The sequence below is a fragment of the Podarcis cretensis genome (assembly GCF_951804945.1).
Source record: "Podarcis cretensis genome assembly, chromosome: 9".
NCBI classification, from domain to species: domain Eukaryota; kingdom Metazoa; phylum Chordata; class Lepidosauria; order Squamata; family Lacertidae; genus Podarcis; species Podarcis cretensis.
The window spans coordinates 75,009,527-75,030,395 of record NC_137178.1 but is presented as its reverse complement, the minus strand read 5'-3'; the positions used below and the strand labels follow the sequence as shown (position 1 = coordinate 75,030,395).

At 46.2% G+C, this 20,869-nt stretch overlaps 1 protein-coding gene across 5 annotated transcripts in view; it reads left to right on the top strand.

The window, feature by feature from the left end:
- The window catches only part of EDC3 (enhancer of mRNA decapping 3), a 296,364-nt gene that overhangs the window by 270,242 nt on the left and 5,253 nt on the right, over positions 1 to 20,869 (top strand). The window contains exons 1-4 of one of the 5 annotated variants that reach the window (XM_079991631.1): positions 3,953 to 4,069; positions 5,743 to 5,920; positions 9,243 to 9,562; positions 16,551 to 16,883. In XM_079991631.1, coding sequence (XP_079847757.1) covers position 4,069; positions 5,743 to 5,920; positions 9,243 to 9,562; positions 16,551 to 16,883 — 832 coding nt within the window. In that variant the 5' untranslated portion in view covers positions 3,953 to 4,068. Of the gene's footprint in view, positions 1 to 3,952; positions 4,078 to 4,446; positions 4,644 to 5,742; positions 5,921 to 9,242; positions 9,563 to 16,550; positions 16,884 to 20,869 lie in introns of those variants that run through there. The other 4 variants (XM_079991632.1, XM_079991633.1, XM_079991635.1 and 1 more) reach the window with 4 other exon arrangements.

The following is a 20,869-nucleotide window of genomic DNA, read 5'->3' as shown; positions in this document are numbered from 1 at the left end:
GGAATGTAATAATGGAGGGATACAATCTATTTCAGAGAAACAGACCAGACAAGAAAGGAGGAGTGGCGTTATATGTCAGGGATGTGTATACCTGTGAAGAGATCCAAGATTTAGAACCTCAAAGCCAAAGTGAGAGCATTTCAGTCAAAATTAAGGGAGAGAAGAATAACTGTGACCTCATTGTGGGAGTTTACTATAGATCCCCAAGCCAAACGGAGGACATAGATGATGTCTTCCTGGAACAGATGGCCAAGCATGCAAAAGGAAGGGAGATAGTAGTAATGGGGGACTTCAATTACCCGGATATTTGTTGGATGTCAAACTCAGCCAAGAGCATAAGGTCAAACAGATTCCTCACTGGCCTTGCAGACAACTTCATTGTCCAGAAAGTGGGAGAAGCAACAAGAGGAACAGCCATTTCAGATCTGATCCTAACCAATGTTGATGACCTGGTTAGTGGGGTAGAAGTGGAAGGATCATTAGGTGCGAGTGATCATGCTCTTCTGAAGTTTACTATACAGTGGAAAGGAGCAGCCAAGCATACTAGGACTCAATTTCTTGACTTTAAGAAAGCCGACTTCATAAAACTTAGGGAAGTGCTGGGTGAGATCCCATGGACAGTAATACTAAAAGGAAAGGGAGTTCATGATGGCTGGGAGTTTGTTAAGAGGGAGATAGTAAAAGCACAACTTCAGGCAATACCAATGAGACGGAAACATGGAAGGTGCCTAAAGAAGCCAGGGTGGCTATCTAAAGAACTTTTAACTGAGTTAAGATTAAAAAAGGATGTGTACAAAAAATGGAAAAGGGGGGAAACCACCAAAGAGGAATTCAAACAAATAGCCAGCACGTGTAGACACAAAGTCAGAAAAGCTAAAGCACAGAATGAACTCAGGCTTGCTAGAGAGGTTAAAAGCAACAAAAAAGGCTTTTATGGGTATGTTCGTAGCAAAAGGAAGAACAAAGAAACAGTGGGGTCACTCAGAGGAGAAGATGGTGAAATGCAAACAGGGAACACAGAAAGGGCTGAACTCCTCAATGCCTTCTTTGCCTCAGTCTTCTCCGATAAAGAAAACAATGCCCGACCTGAAGAATTTAGAGCAAATGATTCAGCAGAGGAAACACAGCCCAGAATAACTAAGGAGATAGTACAAGAATACTTGGCTAGTTTAGATATATTCAAGTCTCCAGGGCCAGATGAACTGCATCCAAGAGTATTAAAAGAACTGGCAGATGTGATCTCAGAACCACTGGCAGTCATCTTTGAGAATTCCTGGAGAACAGGCGAAGTCCCGGCAGACTGGAGGAGGGCAAATGTTGTCCCTATTTTCAAAAAGGGGGAAAGAGAGGACCCAAATAATTACCACCCAGTCAGTCTGACATCAATACCAGGGAAGATTCTGGAGCAAATCATTAAGCAAACAGTCTGTGAGCACCTAGAAAGGAATGCTGTGATCACCAATAGTCAGCATGGATTTCTGAAAAATAAGTCATGTCAGACTAACCTGATCTCGTTTTTTGACAGAATTACAAGCCTGGTAGATGAAGGGAACGCAGTGGATGTAGCCTACCTTGATTTCAGCAAGGCATTTGACAAGGTGCCCCATGATATTCTTGTAAAGAAGCTGGTAAAATGCGGACTTGACTATGCTACCACTCAGTGGATTTGTAACTGGCTGACTGACCGAACCCAAAGGGTGCTCATCAATGGTTCCTCTTCATCCTGGAGAAGAGTGACTAGTGGGGTGCCACAGGGTATTGTCTTGGGCCCGGTCTTATTCAACATCTTTATCAACAACTTGGATGATGGACTCAAGGGCATCCTGATCAAATTTGCAGATGACACCAAACTGGGAGGGGTGGCTAACACCCCAGAGGACAGGATCACACTTCAAAACGACCTTGACAGACTAGAGAACTGGGCCAAAACAAACAAGATGAATTTTAACAGGGAGAAATGTAAAGTATTGCACTTGGGCAAAAAAAATGAGAGGCACAAATACAAGATGGGTGACACCTGGCTTGAGAGCAGTACATGTGAAAAGGATCTAGGAGTCTTGGTTGACCACAAACTTGACATGAGCCAACAGTGTGACGCGGCAGCTAAAAAAGCCAATGCAATTCTGGGCTGCATCAATAGGAGTATTGCATCTACATCAAGGGAAGTAATAGTGGCACTGTATTCTGCTCTGGTCAGACCTCACCTGGAGTACTGTGTCCAGTTCTGGGCACCACAGTTCAAGAAGGACACTGACAAACTGGAACGTGTCCAGAGGAGGGCAACCAAAATGGTCAAAGGCCTGGAAACGATGCCTTATGAGGAACGGCTAAGGGAGCTGGGCATGTTCAGCCAGGAGAAGAGGAGGTTAAGGGGTGATATGATAGCCATCTTCAAATATATAAAAGGATGTCACATAGAGGAGGGAGAAAGGTTGTTTTCTGCTGCTCCAGAGAAGCGGACACGGAGCAATGGTTCCAAACTACAAGAAAGAAGATTCCACCTAAACATTAGGAAGAACTTCCTGACAGTAAGAGCTGTTTGACAGTGGAATTTGCTGCCAAGGAGTGTGGTGGAGTCTCCTTCTTTGGAGGTCTTTAAGCAGAGGCTTGACAACCATATGTCAGGAGTGCTCTGATGGTGTTTCCTGCTTGGCAGGGGGTTGGACTCAATGGCCCTTGTGGCCTCTTCCAACTCTATGATTCTATGATTCTATGGTAATCCTAAAGGAACGATCCTATACACAAGAAGCTGGTGTAAAGCAGACTGGCATGAATTTACACCAGATCCAAATTCTGTTCAGCAGCAGGGCTACTGCTGGCTCAGCCGGCCAAAGCCTGGCAGAGGAAAACAAGCTTTTAACATAGTGTTTGAGTTACACCATCCTTTCTGCAGACAGAACTTCTGCCAGGTCACAAGCCTAGGTTGAACGGACTTAGAATCCAGCCCAAGTAAAACTCTGCTTTTTCAGAGTTTAGGCCACTTTAAGATCATTATCAGCTGCATTAATATGAGTTAAAGGGACGCAGATGGCGCTGTGGGTTAAAGCCTCAGCGCCTAGGGCTTGCCGATCGAAAGGTTGGCGGTTCGAATCCCTGCGGCGGGGTGCGCTCCCGCTGCTCGGTCCCAGCGCCTGCCAACCTAGCAGCTCGAAAGCACCTCCGGGTGCAAGTAGATAAATAGGGACTGCTTACCAGCGGGAAGGTAAACGGCGTTTCCGTGTGCGGCTCTGGCTCGCCAGAGCAGCGATGTCACGCTGGCCACATGACCCGGAAGTGTCTCCGGACAGCGCTGGCCCCTGGCCTCTTAAGTGAGATGGGCGCACAACCCCAGAGTCTGGCAAGACTGGCCCGTACGGGCAGGGGTACCTTTACCTTTTAATATGAGTTATGTTTACACGAAGCAGCTTTTAATTAATTAATTAATTAATTAAGCAAGCAGTATATGAATATTATGGAATAAATGAGTGTAAAAAGCCTCAAATCTGTTTACAAAACAGAAAAATCAAGAAAAAGTCACAACCCTACTTTAAAACATACAAAAGTTAAAAATACCTAAAACCGATTAGAATTACCTCGGTGTACAACGCTGGCATTTTACTTAGAACTGTCCGGATGGGTTTCTAATTCCGCCTCTGTTCACGTGATGAAGCGAAGGAATTCCGCCTGCCGCGCTCGCAGGGACCGTGGCGCCGCGGTTAGAGCGCCCGACGGCGACCCGGGAGCCCGGGGTTCGGATCCCGCGCTGGACGAGGCTCACTCTGCAGTGCCCTCGGGGCCAGTGGCCGCCTCGCTCAGCCTAGCCTGCCTCGCAGCGAGGGCTGCCCGGCGGGGAGGGAGAAATGAACGAGCGAGAGAATAGCCAGCAGGGCCGCCGGAGCGGAGCAGATGCTCCCCCGCCACACGCTCTGCGCATGCCTGAAGGAAAAGCCCCGCGTGCGCAGCGGCGCAGGCGCATTCCCCACGGACGCTGCCTCAGAAGTGCAGAAGCAGCGGACGGAAGTGACGTCAGGACGCCAGGCGCTTCCGGTGTGAAGAAGAAGAAGAAGAAGCTCTGAGGGGGAAGAAGCGAGTAAGTGAGTGGCCGACCGACCCGTCGAGTGGGCTCCCTACCTTCTCGCTTCTCGCCTCTCGCCTCGTTGCCGGGAAAGGCCGAGGGAGGGAAGCCGGGGGGGGGCCTGACTCTGGCTCTGCGGGTGGGGGGAGAGAAGCGCCGGGGCCTCTTTCGGGGCCCTTCGAGAGCAACTGACGGGGTCGCGTGAAGGGGAGGGGCCGCCGTCCCCTCCCCCGCCCCCTCCCCCGAGCGGCGCGGCCCCTGCAAACCAGCGCAGGAGGTTAAAGGGAGTAGGTGACGTCACTTCCCCTCCCCCCCCGAGCCCCTGGAGGGATTCATCCTGTCAGTTCTTTCATTTCCTTGTTTGCCCTCAATCTAACGTGGGCGCCGTGGGCGTCCCTGAAGCCTGGCAGCAGTTAGGGAGGCGCGCGAGAAAGCGGAGGGAGGGAGTTCCCTGCCCCGAGGAGCTTACAAAACGAGCGAACTTGGTGACGTTCCCTTTCTTCAGGTTGAGGGTTAGGTGTTTTTTGTTGTCGTTTTTGACCATGTTCATGGTATTTCAGAGGGAGAGTGATGTAGGCGAAGCGTACAGGTAAGCTCGTGCCACTATGGAGCTCTGCCCCAAGGAGCTAACATTGAAACAAAAAGTGGTTGGTCCTTTGGCTGCTCCTGGGGGGAGAGGGCTATCGCCAGAACAGGTTGCTAAATTAGATGCCTCCCCCCCCCATTGGCCTGATCCAGCAGGGCTCTTCTTATGTTTTTATAGAAACTGGGAGGGGAAGGTGCCCTTATGCTCGGGTCTCGCCTGTGGGCCTCCCATTGTGACATCTGGTTGGCCACTGTAAACACATAATACTGGACAAGACGGGCCTGTGGACTGATCCAGCAAGGCTCTTAAGTTCATTCAGGTCAAAGGATTCATAATAATAATAGTAATAATTAATTATTGATAGCAGGGTATGATGTTAAAACAACTTAATAATAATAATTTTATTATTTATACCCTGCCCATCTGGCTGGGTTTCCCCAGCCACTCTGGGCAGCTTACAGCACATAAAAAAATTCTAAAACATCAGACGTAAAAAAATTCCTGATACAGGGCTTAAAAGTGTTTCAGAGCAGGAATGACTTGATCGTTTGGCCCTGAAGGCTAAAAAAAAGGAGCCCCTTGAGTTTTCAGCCACAAGCCTGGCCTCTGCAACTGAAAAACCCTTGTCCTCTGTCCCAGCCAGCCACACTTCTGAAGGTAACAGGACAAAGAGCAAGACCTCTGATCATTAATGGCCAGCAAACTCATGTGGGACAAGATGATCCTGCTAATAACCTGACTCCAAACCACTTACAGGTTTACAGATAGTCACCAGAGTCTGGAAACTAGCTGGAACCAGCATAGAGATGCCTGACGAACTGAATATAAGATGCCTGATGAACTGAATAAAATGTGAAGGAGGAAAAAAATAATTCTAACTTTTATTTTTAACTTGATTAGTTGGTAGTGTATCCATTCTGGTTGCTCAATTTACATATATTGTATTCATTCATTGTAGTGATATTTAATGTTCTAAAGTACTGAGAAAGTACAAAGGAGTGATAGCCAAGCCTTGGAGTGGTGGTCAGTGTTATGATGCAAGGGAAAAAAATCAGACTACAACAGCAAACTTTATCCCATCTTTTTCACTTTCATTTTGCAGTGATCAGGGAAAATATGGCTGCAGATTGGCTTGGAAGCATTGTCTCAATCAACTGTGGAGAGAGCCTGGGAGTCTATCAGGGAAGAGTGTCTGCTGTGGATCAGGTCAGCCAGACCATCTCCTTAAAGCGGCCTTTCCATAATGGTGTTAAATGTTTGGTACCAGAGGTCACCTTCAGGTAAATGGCCCATCTGTCTGCTTTTTCTAGACTCTGACCATTTAAGTGTTTGAGACCAATCATGAAAAACTGCCATGAGCTGGTGGGGGAGGGGGGCAATGCTGATATGTTGTTCACAACCACATTTTCTTATTCCCATGATTCTGGCTGATGATGCCAAATCAGTACATAAACCAGGAGCTGAGGTGCTCTCAACCTCCAGGCCAGATTAGGCTCATCGCTGCCATGGTGCAGTTTCTCCACTGTATCTGCAATACCTCTGCCTTGCTGTCTTTTCTGTCTGTCTGTCTGCCTCCCTTTCATATTCTCCACATTGCAATCCAGCTGTCACAAGAAGAAAATGAGAGGGAGAGAGACCTGGAGCCTGGCAGGTGGGTCACACGCATGTAGGTCAGAAACCCAACCATGGAGCACAGTATCATTGGAAAAACCCTTTTAAGTGCTGTTGTCCATGCTCTGGCCCCAAGTCCATATGTTTCCTGCCTGGCTATCAGTCTCTCTCATTCTCTTTGCAACAACTGGATTGTAAGTTGGGTGGGGGAAGAAACAACAACTTCTATAAACAGTGAAGACTTGCAGGGATGGTAGGGAATGATATGGGACCAGCAGGATTGTTACCAGCCCCTTTCATATGAATGGATGTAAGAGAGAATGAATGGATTATGTAGCAGCGGATGGGTGAAGTAAGTAACAGGGAAGGATTGTCTAAGACACTGCCCACTTTGGCTTCAGCCCTGCCCACCACTGTCATGCAGCCCCCGAAAGATAATCCCCAAGGAGCTTTGCTCATACTCCAATGTAAAAAACATTTCTTTTTATTGGAACTTTTTTTTAAAAAATGGATACATATCACATTTGAAAAACTGGAGCCATCTCTTAAAAGATCTTGATATACTGGCTGGTAACTGGCTAGACAGTTAAAAACAAATTTTGATGATGATACTTGCATGCCTTCTTGTTCATAGTAGTTGTTTTCCCCCTTTTTAGCAAACTCTTTTAAAAAATCCACCCCAAACATACTGAATTTCCTTCGCACTAACAAGTGTGATGGTTGGGGGTGCAAAGATGTTCAATGAGCCAGATGCTTCTGGCTGATTCCTTGGATACTGGTATCTACAGTTCCTCCTGGCAGCCCCCTGTGCTTGCTAGAAATCTTAAGTGAATTTTATCTCTCTTTCGTAACACTATGAATGTCACCCAATGCAGCTGAATGTTGGAAGATTCCACCTCTACAATTTTATAAGTCTTTTCTTAAATTGTGGCATCCAGAGCTGAACACAGGACTCCAGGTGTGGTCTGAACAACGCGGAACGGAGCGGGACTGTTACAGTGGTACCTCTAGATATGAACAGGATCCGTTCCGGAGCCCCGTTTGCATCTAGAATTAAACGTAACTAGCGACGGCGCGTCTGTGCACGTGCACGTCGCTTTTCACCGCTTCTGCACATGCGCGTTACATCATTTTGAGCGTTTGTGGATGCGCAAGCAGCGAAACCCGGAAATAACGCGCTCCGTTAATTCCCGGTTGCCGAGGAACGCAACTCGAACACGCTCAACTCGAAGCGTATTCAACCCGAGGTATGACTGTACTTCCCTTTTTTGCTGCTGCATCACACTGTTGACTCATGTTTAGCTTCTGATCTAAGAAGGCCCCTAGATGTTTTTCACTTGTACTACCAGCAAGCCAAGTATCGTCCTATCTTATATTTCTGCAGCGGCTTCTGCCTGCTTAAGTGTAGAGACTGACATTTGTCCCTATTGAAATTCATTTTGTTAGTTTTGGCCCAGTTCTCCCATCTTTTAAGGTCATATTGAATCCGGATCCTGTCTTCTCCGGCATTAGCAACCCCTTCCAGTTTGGTGTCATCTGCAAATTGGTTGAGCATCCTCCTCCTTCCTTCATCTAAGTTATTTATAAAGACATTTAACAACATTGGGCCCAGAACAGAATTTGTATTTGTATACAGTGGTACCTCGGGTTACAGACGCTTCAGGTTACAGACTCCGCCAACTCAGAAATAGTACCTCGGGTTAACGACTTTGCTTCAAGATGAGAACAGAAATCACACAATGGTGGCACGTCTAATACATGTTAAATTTACAAAAGGCCACAATAACAAGTGTTCCGTGGTGAAATGAATTTTTTGTACCAAGAAGCAAAATTCTGTGGCAAGGTTTCTAAACTATTGTCATTAGAATGCTACAACTTGCTTAGCGTTTAGACAGTTATGTCTGCATTGCCTGCATCTTGATTTTTTTTACCCTTATCTTTGCACTCCTAAGGACTGCAAACTTAGTAATATTAGAGAAAATGAAAAAAGAAAGCTAATATACTGTGAATGATGAATTGGTTTCCCAGTACCAAGTACCTGTGCTGAGTGCCAGCACGAAATTCACACAACCCTTCTAATGCTCCACCATCAATAATACCCAGTTGAAGATACCAGTGTGATAGTCTGAAAGCTGAATTTTTAGACTGAAATGGAAGAAGTTGTTATACTTTTTGTTATTTTCCTCTACCCACTTGGATTTCTTCCTAATGTTTCATTTTTTACTTCAAATCTAATGAATGTGTCTAAAATTTCAGCTATGAAACTTCTATGATAATAGGCAATATCCCACTGAATGCCAGTCACTGGGTGGAAACAACCAGCTCAGTTATTGCCTTCACACATTGTTTTTGAGCTTCTCATGAGCCTCCTGTTCATCTCTGTGGGAAATGCGTGCTAGGCTGGATAGGCCTTTGGCTAGCAGGGCTCTTGTATACTCTTTCTCCTTCCCTTCCTTCTTGTCCCCAAATATTAGAGTAGTTCTACCAGGGGGTATTGACTGTATGGTATGATGTATTGATGTGCATTAAAAAAATTGCTAATAATTTTTCAGCATTTATAATATAACTGATGGCTTGATGAAGCCTGCTTATGTTTCATGATGTGATCAATTTGAAAAACTGGCTCTTTTCTCATATCTGCTTAGCATATGCCAATTCCTGAAAATTTGATGGTACTTAGTTTTTTGCGGTTATTGCCTCTTGTGTAACTGAAGTATCTGTTGTTACTGGCACCACTTCTAACACATTTTTACACCTGCTAAACTTGTCAGCTAGCTGGTTTTGTGGTGCAATAGATCAGGGCTGGAGAAGCTGTCCAAGATGTTGTTGGACCCTTATCTCCCATCAGTGCTGGTTAACATGGCCGTAGGTCTGGAATGATGGGAATTGGAGTATCCTGGTATCTGGAGGATCACAGCTTCCCTATGCCTGATGTAGAGGTAAGCACTATTGCAAAATCACACCTTGTTTGGGCCTCTTCCTTTCGTTTAGGGCAGGTGACATTACTGAACTGAAGATCCTGGAGATTCCAATCCCTGGTGATAATGGGCAATGTGGAGACTTTCAGCACACTGACCTTTGTATTCCTGGCATTGGATGTCTAGGGGGTACCAGCCAGAATGGCCCAGGCAAATTGCTGAAGAAACCTGGTGCTTCTAGTAGTGCCCCACAGAATATCCCCAGGCGAACAGACGTTAAAAACCAGGAGGTTGCCATTTCTCCGCAGCAGCAGCAATGCTCCAAGAGCTATATGGACCGGCACATGGAGTCCTTGAACCAATCCAAAGGCTTTCGCCGGAGGCACAACTCATGTGAGTACATTGGTCACATAATACTCTTTTTTCTCTTTGTCCTGAGCATGCATTGTTACTGCCATTCTTGTACCCATTTCCCTATCTAGGAGTTGAAATGGGGCCTGTAAGCTGGAAGTACATTTAGAAATCAGGGTATGAAGTTTTGTTGCTTAAACTGTTTTTAATTCTGAACCTTAAATTGTTTTGTTTTATTTTATTTTGTTTTATTTTAATTGGTTAGGTTTATATACCGCCCTTCATCAAAAGTTCTCAGGGTGATTTGCAAGATAAAAATGCAAGATAAAAGCACAAATATTTAAACCAGAAGCAACAAAACAATGACACCCCCCCCAAGCACATTTAAAATGTGTTGTTGTAATCTGCCTGGGGGGCTTCTGAAGAGCATATACTAAATTTAAAACAGTATAGAAATATATACAGATGCTCAAAAAGTGGGCTCTAGCATTGGCTTACAGGTCATCTACTTTTACCTGCCAATGTTTGGGGAGGGTTACAGAGCTTCCTTTCAGAGTAGCGTACTGACAGCTTCCAAAATCAGTGGTAACAATTGTGCTCCCATTTCCCCTTCTTGGAATGGCATGAGTTTGATATAATGGAGCACACCAGTGAGGGAAGGGAGCCCCTTGTTGGCAAGACATGTTTTGACTTAACCTGCCAGATTCCAAAGATGTGTGCAGCTGTCCTGAAGCTGGGCATGTTAGCAAGGAAACAGGACCTCATCATGCTCATGCCCACCAGTCCCTCTTTTTTGTCTAGCCTTCCATCAGAAGAAGTCTTGGGATTGCAGCACTCAGATAAGAAAAGGGAGCCTTCCCTTTGCTAGTGCACTCCAGCGGTCAGTCTGCCCACCTGTCTTCCAAAGGTGACTGAGCAGCTGTACCAAGACTCATTTAAAACATGTCTGCCATTCCCTTTTGTGTCATGCCCCACCCCCAACATAAAAACCCCCACCCTGTTTCAAGTGCCGAGAGAAGGATTTAACAGCTGTGGGATGGAATAAGAGAAGGCAGTTCTGTGATAGGTTTGCCCATTCTGGCTGTAATGAAATGCCATTTGTGAAGCTAGGCCTGTTTTCTTTGCAGATGTCCTAGGACTCGTCCTGACATACTTGATGAGGCTTTTATGATGTCATCAACTTGACCATAAAGGCTCATTAACATTTGCCTTGTGGGCAAATAGTCATGCTCATAGTATTCCTGTTTGCAGGAGTGTTTGGTCTGCAGTGGCTTAAGTGAGAAATGCCAGGTATCAGCTATTCATGTTTCATGCTCCTGTAAATGGCCGTGTAATAGGTGACCGTAATGCCTTCAGAGCAATGGCTTTCAGTACTTTAGTAACTGTCTTTTTGTTAATCCTTCACTTTGAAACTGCTCTTCCCTTTAACTTGAATCTTACTTCTAGTCAATGCTTGAATGTTCCTTAACTGCAGCCAGCCACTGCAGATTATAACCACCAATGTGTGTCTGTACCTACCTCTGCTAATGCACCGAGCTGTGAAAACCAAATCTTGCTTCTTTAGTTTAAACTTGTTTTGTCTCAGTCTTTGTAACTTGAAACACTTGCTTACTCTAGTTTCCTAATAAGTTCTATAAAACCGAGTTTGAAAGGAAGAAAATCTGGATCCCTTTATATGTTCTCTAAAAACCTCCCATCCATAGTTACTGTCAGCCAAATCAGAAAGGAAAGTTTAACTTAACATTAAGTTTAGTTTAGCAAGATTACCTAGTGAGTGGGAGTGCAAATGCTTCACTGACAGTTTCCCTGTGTTCTGCCATTGCTGCAAATTAACCACTTGTGGTAAAAAAAACTTTTGATCAAAGAGAACTCAGGAATGACTCTCATATTGAGCACCAAAGAAATGTGTTTATTCATGTTAGGGCTGTAATATGACTGCCTTGAGGTGGTGCAAACATTAAGCCTAAACCATAACCTTGTAAATTAGTTTGCTCTAAGGACAGGTGAGGGGCAGTTAGGACAATGCAGGAAGGGACATAATTCACAGGGAGAATGTGTACCTTAACCGCAAAGAATAAACAGATTTATTCCTTGGCATCTTTAGATAAAAGGATCTTTGGTAATAAGACAGCTATCTAAGACCCCATAAAGCTGTTGCCAGTTAGAACAGCAGACACTGCACTAGGTGGAACAGTGACCTGGCTAATCTATGACAGCTTCTTATACTTATTCACTTCTCTTTGGTCCTGTGGTGAAAATAAGCAGTGTTTCTAGATCATCTCCTTTTCGAATCAAATCTTGCTTCTTTAGTTTAAACTTGTTTGTCCCAGTCTTTCTAACTTGAAACACTTGCTTACTCTAGTTTCCTAATAAGCTCTATAAAACTGAGTTTGAAGGGAAGAAAATCTGGATCCCTTTATATGTTCTCTAAAAACCTCCCAGTCAGTGTTGGATGGATGAATCCTGTCTAGTTTCCCGACTATATTGCCCCGTCAGGGTTGCCTAGCTTTCAAGGGAGAAAAACATTTAACAGGTTGTGGAGAGCACAAGCTATGCAAATATCCAAAGACTGGTTCAGCTGTTTTATTTGCCACCTGTACCTGCACTGTGCATCCTCGTTCTAGGTTAGAATCTTGGGCATGAGGTTAAATAGACTAGAAGATGCTGGCTGTGAAAACCCAAGGAAGGTGATGGCGCAGTGTGGCTGAGTGTTATTATTGTTGGAGGTGGTGCCCTGCATTGAGTGAGCAGCTGTTGACCTTTAGATGCCCTGTAGCGTGCATGCTGAAGGCAGGGGCAAAGTTACCTCTTTATAATGCTTGTGCAAAAGGAATCAATAAATAATAGCATTGGGGTTACACAACAATGAGTTGCGTGCAGGGCTGGTACTGCCTGCTTCAGACTGGGGTTGGCAGGGCAGCCTTGGAAAGGGTTTTGCAGGAAGGCAGACGGCTTGCCAGAGGCTTCATGTGCTTGGCTTGTTGGCTGTAATGACGGAATCTGTCTGGGAGCCCTTGTTTACCTTTTCCAAGGGAGGGACTCCTTGGCTGCTGGCAGGTGGCCAAACTGAATTCTCAGCTGTGCAACATCTGACATTACAACCAACTGTTCTAGAGGTAAGCTAGTCCATAGAGGAAATGCAAATGGCCCACTGAAGGCAAGCCCCTGTAAAGTCTGCTTATCAGCCCATCTACTGTTTTGACTGTGTTTAGCTTGGCTTAGAGGTTTTTTGTTGTCCCAGCATTTTGGCTGACTGCATTGTGCTGTGTGGAAGAGGCACAGCTTTACCCACTCTTAGTGGTAGGCCTGCTGAGCATGTGCACTTGGAGTAGTGTAACATAGCCTTTGTTGGAACACCACATCACACACCTCTTGAAGTCCTGAGTGGTGTAGGAAGGTTGTAAGTGCTTGCTTCAGAGCAGCCATTCCTTTTTCTGCCCACTGGATATAATAGTATTGGTAGGGCAGTTAATTGGTAGCTACTCACAGTGGATCCCTTGGTTTTGTGGCATAGCTTCCACTTGTGAAAAGAGCATGCATCCTGTTTGTTAGATTACTCACTCCAATTGCTTTTCCTCATGTAGACCCAAAAGCTTCATGCAACCACCATCCCTGTCCACCTCTGTCAAAAATATACCGTATTTTTCGCACCATAGGGCGCACCGGACCATAGGGCGCACATAGTTTTGGGAGACGGAAAACAAGAAAAAATTATTCTGAACCCCAGAAGCCAGAACAGCAAGAGGGATCTGGCTTCCGGGATACCATGTGGCTGTTCTGGCTTCTGGGGTAACCGTGCCAAGCCTCTTCAGGGCAGCGGGATGAAGGCTCCCCCTGCCCAAAGAGGCTGCGCAGGGCTAAAGCAGAAGCCAGGACAGACGCGTTGCTCAAGGGGCGCTGCGCCTTCTCTCTCTCTCTGCGCAGCGCCCCTCCTTCACAGGAGAGGTGCTGCGCAGAGAGGGAGAAGGGGTAGCGCCCTTCAGGGAAGCTGGAGAAGGAACAGAAGGAGACCCTTCTGTTCCTCCTCGGGCTTCGCTGGACAGACGCGTTGCTCAAGGGGCGCTGCGCCTTCTCTCTCTCTGCGCAGCGCCTCTCCTTCACAGGAGAGGCGCTGCGCAGAGAGGGAGAAGGGGCAGCGCCCTTCAGCGAAGCTGGAGAAGGAACAGAAGGAGACTCTTCTGTACCTCCTCCGGCTTCCAGGACAGGCGTGTCGCTGCAAAGCGGGAGGAGGAACAGAAGGAGACCCTTCTGTTCCTCCTCCGGCTTCGCTAGACAGGCGCGTTGCTCAAGGGGCGCTGCTCCTCTCTCTCTCTCTCTGCCCATTTTGATGGGGAAAAACTGCGTCCTATAGAGCGAAAAATACGGTAAGCCCTTTCAGAGCTTGACTGGTCCTTCAGGGACATAACAACATATTTATGGTGGCCAGGTTATGCAAGTGATGTCACTTTTGGTTGCAGCTGTCAGCAAGTTTTCAGAACTGGTTGTCAGGAGGGTAGATGACATGGCTGACCTCCACAATCACTGTGTATTTAACTCTGGTGGAGCTGGAGCTTGGCCTTCATTCAGGATGTCTCATGGGAGCCCATAGAGAGTGTTCTGACTATTGTTTTTCCTGCTTTTGTGGCTTGTTTTGTTCTGTCAGCATTTAGACTCCTGGCAGGCTGTCCACCCATCCCCTTTGGAATTAGCCACTGTGGGTGTTTTTATGTCCTTGTTTTTTGAGGGGGTGACAGAGCTGTGAAGCAGAACACAGTTTATTTGCAGATGAGTCTGGAAATATCTAAACACTCAGTTTGGAGGTGGCAGCAGCAGAGTATACAGGCAGCTCCCCATTTACACAGGTGTTAAGTTCCGAGGCACCGCATGCGTCTGAAATAATGTATTGAAACCCATTGAAAACGCCTGCAAACATCCCACCCTGCTCTTTTAGTGATGTTTCAGTGTCGTCTTTATGATGTTTCTGGGTCACCTCTGGGTTCAGTGCGATGCCTAGGCAAACTCAGCCCTCCAGATGTTTTGGGACGACAACTCCCATCATCCCTAGCTAACAGGACCAGTGGTCAGAGATGATGGGAGTTGTGTTCCCAAAACATCTGGAGGGCCGAGTTTGCCTATGCCTGCACGTATACATAGTTGCACACATTTTGAATGCACGTAAACAGGAGGGCTGCATTATTGAGCTGACCTCTTTCTATCAGGTGCCTCCATGGGTGACTGTGCTTTGCTTTTCTGAACTCATGCTGTTGGGTGGAAATTTAGGGGCTTGAGAGACCAGGCAAGGTCTTCCTGGAAAACAAGTGTCAAACCGTTTCCTAGATGTCCATAACTTTTGGTTGGCCTTGGTAGCCAAGCCAAAACTTGAGTTTGCCAAGATCTTTCCCTGTCCCATTCCCCCATGTGAAGTTAGGGATAATCCCCTGCTCTTTTCCCATTTGAAAGTTGGTGCTGGAAAGAGTGGCAGTGGGCTTCTTGGTTTAGCTGTGTGCCATCCATGTGCTCTAAATGTCTCTGGCAGTGACTCCCAGAGAGCCACTGGGAGAGCGAGACAATACAGAGCAACTGGGCAAGATCAACAGTTTTTCATTGATAATGTTTGAGTCATTGAGGCAGAGTAAACTATATCCTGAAAGAAACAAGAATAGGCTGGTCAGACAGACAAGTCTCATGCAGTGTTAGAAACTCTGATATATAAGCTAGGCGTCAAATAGCATCCTAAACCTAGGTTACGGTCCCCAGGAGGTTAGACTAGATCAGTGTTTCCCAACCTTGGGCCTCCAGCTGTTTTTGGACTACAACTCCCATCATCCCTAGCTAGCAAGACCAGTGGTCAGGGATGATGGGAATTGTAGTTCAAAAACAGCTGGAGGGCCAAGGTTGGGAAACACTGGACTAGATGACCCTCGGGACCCTTCCAGTGCTACAATTCTCTGATTTTGTGATGCCAACTACATTGCCTGACTGTAGTTTGCTCTTACAACAATTCCCATGTCCCTGTATGCAAGGAGAAGCACACACAGTGGAAATGGAAATGGTGTAAGCTATAGACTAAGGCAGAGGTTTTTAAAATGTTGTCTGAGTTCCATTTGGGTGTCCTTTGGAAAGGTTGCAGAACAGACAAATATCTCTGCACTCAGCCCTGCACTTACTTTCCTTGATGTGATGATAGAGGACTGAATTGTCAAAAGCTTAACAAGGCTCTAGCCCAGGCCTCATAATGCAGTGCTGGTTTTGATCATGATAGAAAAAAATGGGAAGGGGCAGCTCTTCTTCAAGGAAGAAGGGTAGGGGGATGCAGGGTGGCACCCACATGAAAAGTGGGTGGGGCCACCCTCAAACTACAGTTAAATGGACCTGTGGAAGCTGAGTCAAACCTGTGGCAGAGGTGTCTGTCCTCCAGTGCACCTCGAAAGAATGTGCCACCGCTGCCCTGGTCTACTGCCAGAGCCCAGCCTGGCCCTGCAATGGAGACGCGCTTCTCAAGGCGGCCTGGGTGGCCCAGCGTGGCTGTTTTGAGGCACCAACTGCCTCATGAGAGATGGGTGCGCAGGGCTTTGCCCTCTTTCCTCCTAGGCATGTTTGCTTGGAAGTCATCCCCTCCATGTCCAGAAGAGCTTTCTTACCCTCAGGAAAGTGTGCCTAGGATTGCAGCTTGTGCAGTAGCACAGAAGCAAGGTTTGCTACCGTGCGAGCCGGTTAATTCTTGTGGGAGTACAGAAGAACAATATGCACATCTTTTGCTGCACATGAATCAACTGGCTTGTTGAAGATGTCAGTTGCCAACCTGGTGCTCAGAAATCTACACCTGGTTACAGTTGGACCCACACCAGTAGAAAAATGCACCTGACGCTTGGGAAATTTCAAACACTGGCCTTATGGGCAGTTTGAAACACAATGTGGTGGGTGGCTTTGCATCACTTGGCAAAATAGTCTAGAATCCATCTTGTGCAGTCAACAGTTTGTGTTCTTTGTTTTCATAAACATCTGCTTTCCTTGTTGACTAATCCTTGAATTGCCGTGTTCTTTACTTCAGGGTCCTCCAGTAGCCGCCATCCAAACCAGGTCACTCCAAAGAAGAGTGGTGTGAAGAATGGGCAGATGAAGAACAAAGACGATGAGTGTTTTGGGGACGACATTGAAGAAATCCCAGATACAGATTTTGATTTTGAAGGGAACCTGGCCCTCTTTGACAAGGCAGCTGTGTTTGAGGAGATTGACACTTACGAGAGGAAGAGTGGGACTCGCTCAAGAGGCACTCCAAATGAGAGATCTGCACGCTATCGCCATGATGAGAATATCTTGGAATCTGAGCCTATCGTGTATCGCAGAATCACTGTGCCCCAGGCAAGCAAAGAATTCTGCACTGGTATGCTGGCTTTTTAAAATTGAACACAGCGGCTTCTTTGAGGGATGATTTGAAAGGGAATGTCTGTTTAATACAAATGTGGCTGTTCTGGTTTTTATCTGTGCTGGGCCACTTGCTCTGTGCTGCACGGCCCTTTTTCTTTCATGGATTGGATCAAAAACACTCCGTCTCCCACATAGGTAGGTAAGCATGCAAAGATGTGACTGTTTATGAGTGTTTGGCTTTAATATAGAACTTTCAGGGCTTCACATATATTCACGTAATCTTTACAGCAGCTCTTCAGAGCAGGCCAGTAGCACCCCACATTGCAGGGGCTGAAGGGGCGTTGGCTGATGAAGAGGGATAGTGGGTTTGGAACAGGTTATGCTGTGACTTTCATGGCTGAGGTGAGACTTGAAGGACTGGCCTCTTGGTTCACAGGTCATGCCTTTAGCCACTGTGCTGCCCTAGCTTTTCCTTTTCTGGGCGTCCGTCCTTAAAATGCTTCCATTCATTGCAACTTTACTGCCATAGTTGCTGCTCATATTTGGATTGGATTCAGCTGTTTTTGCCACCTTCTCTGAGCTAGGTTTGAATCCAGGTCTCCCTGGTTCTAGCCTGACAACTTTAGCTCACACTTTCCATATGTTGTTGGACTCCAACTCCCATCATCCCCAGCCAGCATGGCCAGTGGTCAGAAGGGATGGAAAATGTACTCCAGCAACTTCTGGAGGGCACCAGGTATGCAGTGTGAGGGCAGGGTGCAATTGCTACACCATGCTGGCTGTCAGTGCTGGATCCAGACGCATCCCCAAACCCTGAACCTTGGTGGCCCCCCAAACAGTTAGACAATGGTGACACTGACCTCCTTTGCAAGCTACTGGAAGGATTATTGCAGCCAAGCTAATGGAAGGATTATTGCAGCCAATAATAATAATAATAATAATAATAATAATAATAATAATAATAATTTTATTATTTATACCCCGGCCATCTGGCTGGGTTTCCCCAGCCACTCAGGGCAGCTCCCAACAGAATAAGCACAATAAAACATCAAACATTAAAAACTTCCCTGAACATGGTTGCCTTCAGATGTCTTCTAAAAGTCAGATAATTGTTTATTTCCTTGACATCTGATGGGAGGATGTTCCACAGGGCTGGTGCCACTACCAAAAAGGCTCTCTGCTTGGTTCCCTTTAACCTCACTTCTTGCAGTGAGGGAACTGCTAGAAGACCCTTGGAACTGAACCTCAGTGTCCAGGTTGAACAGTGCAAGAAAGTGTTTCTTATAAAGGAATAATGATGCTTCTGCTTTGTTACTGTTGCTTGTAACTATTAGGTGGCATTGATGGGGACAAGGCAAACCCCAAACAGCACAGCACTTCACAAGAGGAAAAGGAAATGAGCAGCCATGAGGGTGGGAAGCAGGGAAGGAGCAGAACAAGGAAGGAGTGGGCAATGTCCCTTCCAGTGTTCTACACCAGGCTATGTGAGCTCGATCTGCTTTTATTACCTTAATTATGGAATAATACAATCCACCTTCTAACACAAGTGTAATTTGAGTCTGGCTTTGATCCAGCCCTCATTTGCGGCACTATTGTTGTTTTCCAGAGTTACACGCTACCTCTTAGATTGCCTTCCACCCTGAGTTTATTTAGCACGGTCTGGTCTGGTTTTGATAAGCCGGTCTGACAAGTTGTCCTTTGCGTGAGTGAGGAGAAAGGAAGTCCTCTTGGTACTTGCACGCTCCTGCCAAAGATCAATTAGGGCAAAGTGTAATAGAGCTCTTGCTTTGCTGGGATTGCATGCAACAATGCTGTGTAATCTCACACCTTACCTCTCCCTCCACTTCAAACAACATCCCCTTGAATGGGGGAATGCTGAGTATGGAGAGTTCCCAAAGGCAAGCAGACACTAGCAGAGTGGGCACGTGGTGACACCCACGCGGCTCCTCTTTTCTTGCAGGTTGTGGTGCCCACCCAGCAAAAACAAAATGCATCCTTTAAATGTGCGCAATCCTGCAAAGAAGTTCTACACACAGAACAGTGCCCTTTTGCAGCTCCTATTTATTTTAGCAGATCTTGCTCAGGAGAACATCTCAATGTGATGGCACTTCTGTCATCCCTGTTCGGATGTTTCCTTGAAATAAGTTGATCCAATAGTGCATAGAACTGATCTGCAGATTTCTTAGAACTATCTGAAACTCTCTCTTGAAAACCTTCTCTCTTATTTGTTTTCATGCCTGCCTTTATGGAACTTGCTACCACAAGATGTGATAGCTACTAGCTTACAGAAAGCTTTGAAAGGGAATTGGGCAAAATTTAGGATAGATCAGAGCAGCTACTGGCTGTGATGGGGCCATGAAACTTCCATGTTTGGAGGCAGCACTGAGTGCCAGTTACTGGGCAGGGCTGTTGCATTCCTGCCTTGCTTGGGCTATCTGGAGACATCTGGCTGATCACTGGAGGAAACAACACTCTGGTCTAGATGTGCTGTTCAGATCAAACAGGGCAGGGCTGCTCATGGTTTTATTTCTAAAAATACTTATATGCCATCACCGTTTCTAAAATGTTCAGAACGCAGCTTCTTTATCAGCTTTGTTGCAAAGTAACTGAGCCGGGGGGTGGGCTGATTACTGTTACTAGGAAGGAAGGAATATTCCACATGGTACAAGACACAAAAGTTGAAAGGATCTGACAGGAGTTAGCCAAGGCCTGGTTAGAAAAGTGTGCTGCAAAACTTGAAAATCACCTCTGTGCATCGCAGATCAGGTAGTGTGATTTCAAACCTGGGAATATGTTGCCCACCCCCAAGACATAGCTGTCCCTTAAGCTATTGCTATGAGAGTCTTTGCTTACAAGCAAAACACTACTGCTGAACCTTGTTTGAAAAGGAAGGAGGCTGTTGAATGCAGTGAGACTAGATTGACTTTGAATGTTCTGGGTTTTTTCTCCAGACTTATGGACCACCCTGAAGCTGGTTAAAATAACACACTAGCATTAACATGGGTGCTGCATGCAATAAAACTGATTAAGGCAACACAATTATCTTAATGGGTTCTTAACATGCAAGGTCAAGTTGTGTAAATCAGTTTGCCTCTCCCATGTCGGTCACAGGGGCTGTTAAAAAAACAAACCAAAACCTTGACATTTCAACTTCAGTTGGCCCTCCGTGGAGTGGGACTCCACAGAGCTCTTTGTTTATGCAGAGCAGGTGTAGCTACCATGGGTGGACTGCCAATCCTATCAGCCCCAGCCAACTTGAACAATGGTAAAGGATGATGGGATTTGCAGTCCAAGAACACCTGGAGGGAACCCTGTTTTTGAGTGACTAGCCGCTTTTCTCGCAGGACTGATACAGCCTCATTTAAGGTTTCTGTGTTGCTATGATGACCTAACCATCCTTGGCTGGAAGAATGTTCCACTGATTTCAGTAGAACGCATAGCCAAAGAAGGGTAGATAAAGAGGATGTGTGCCGTGTGGCCACTGCCTGTCAGAGCAAACAGCTCTGAGCTATATGCAGCAGTACTCTTTCCCTATAATAACTGCATATACTGGGGTCATCCACATGGCTGTGAGAAAACACACTCCTGTCTACATAGATTTGGGACTCCTGATTGTACTTCCAGGTGAGTGTTTCTAAAAACATGTGCATGAGTGTGTCATTGCTGAATATCTGTTGCGCTAAGCACAGCTATACTGAATCTTTATGGTGAGAAGAGCTAGAGGAAAGCACAACAAAACACATACTTATGGAGAGCCATATCTCGGTGGTAAGAACTTAGGAGCCTACTGGATCAGGCCGATGGCCCTTCTAGTCCAGCACCCTCTTCTCGCAGTGGCTGAAAAGTTGCCTGTGGGAAACTTGCAAGCAGGATTCGAGTGCAGGGGCTCCGCTCCCCTCGTGGTTTCCAGCAACTAGTGTTCAGAAGCATTGCTGCAACAAACCGGAGGCTGAGCCTAGTAGCCATCAATAGCCTTATCCCCCATGAGCTTGTCTAATTTTT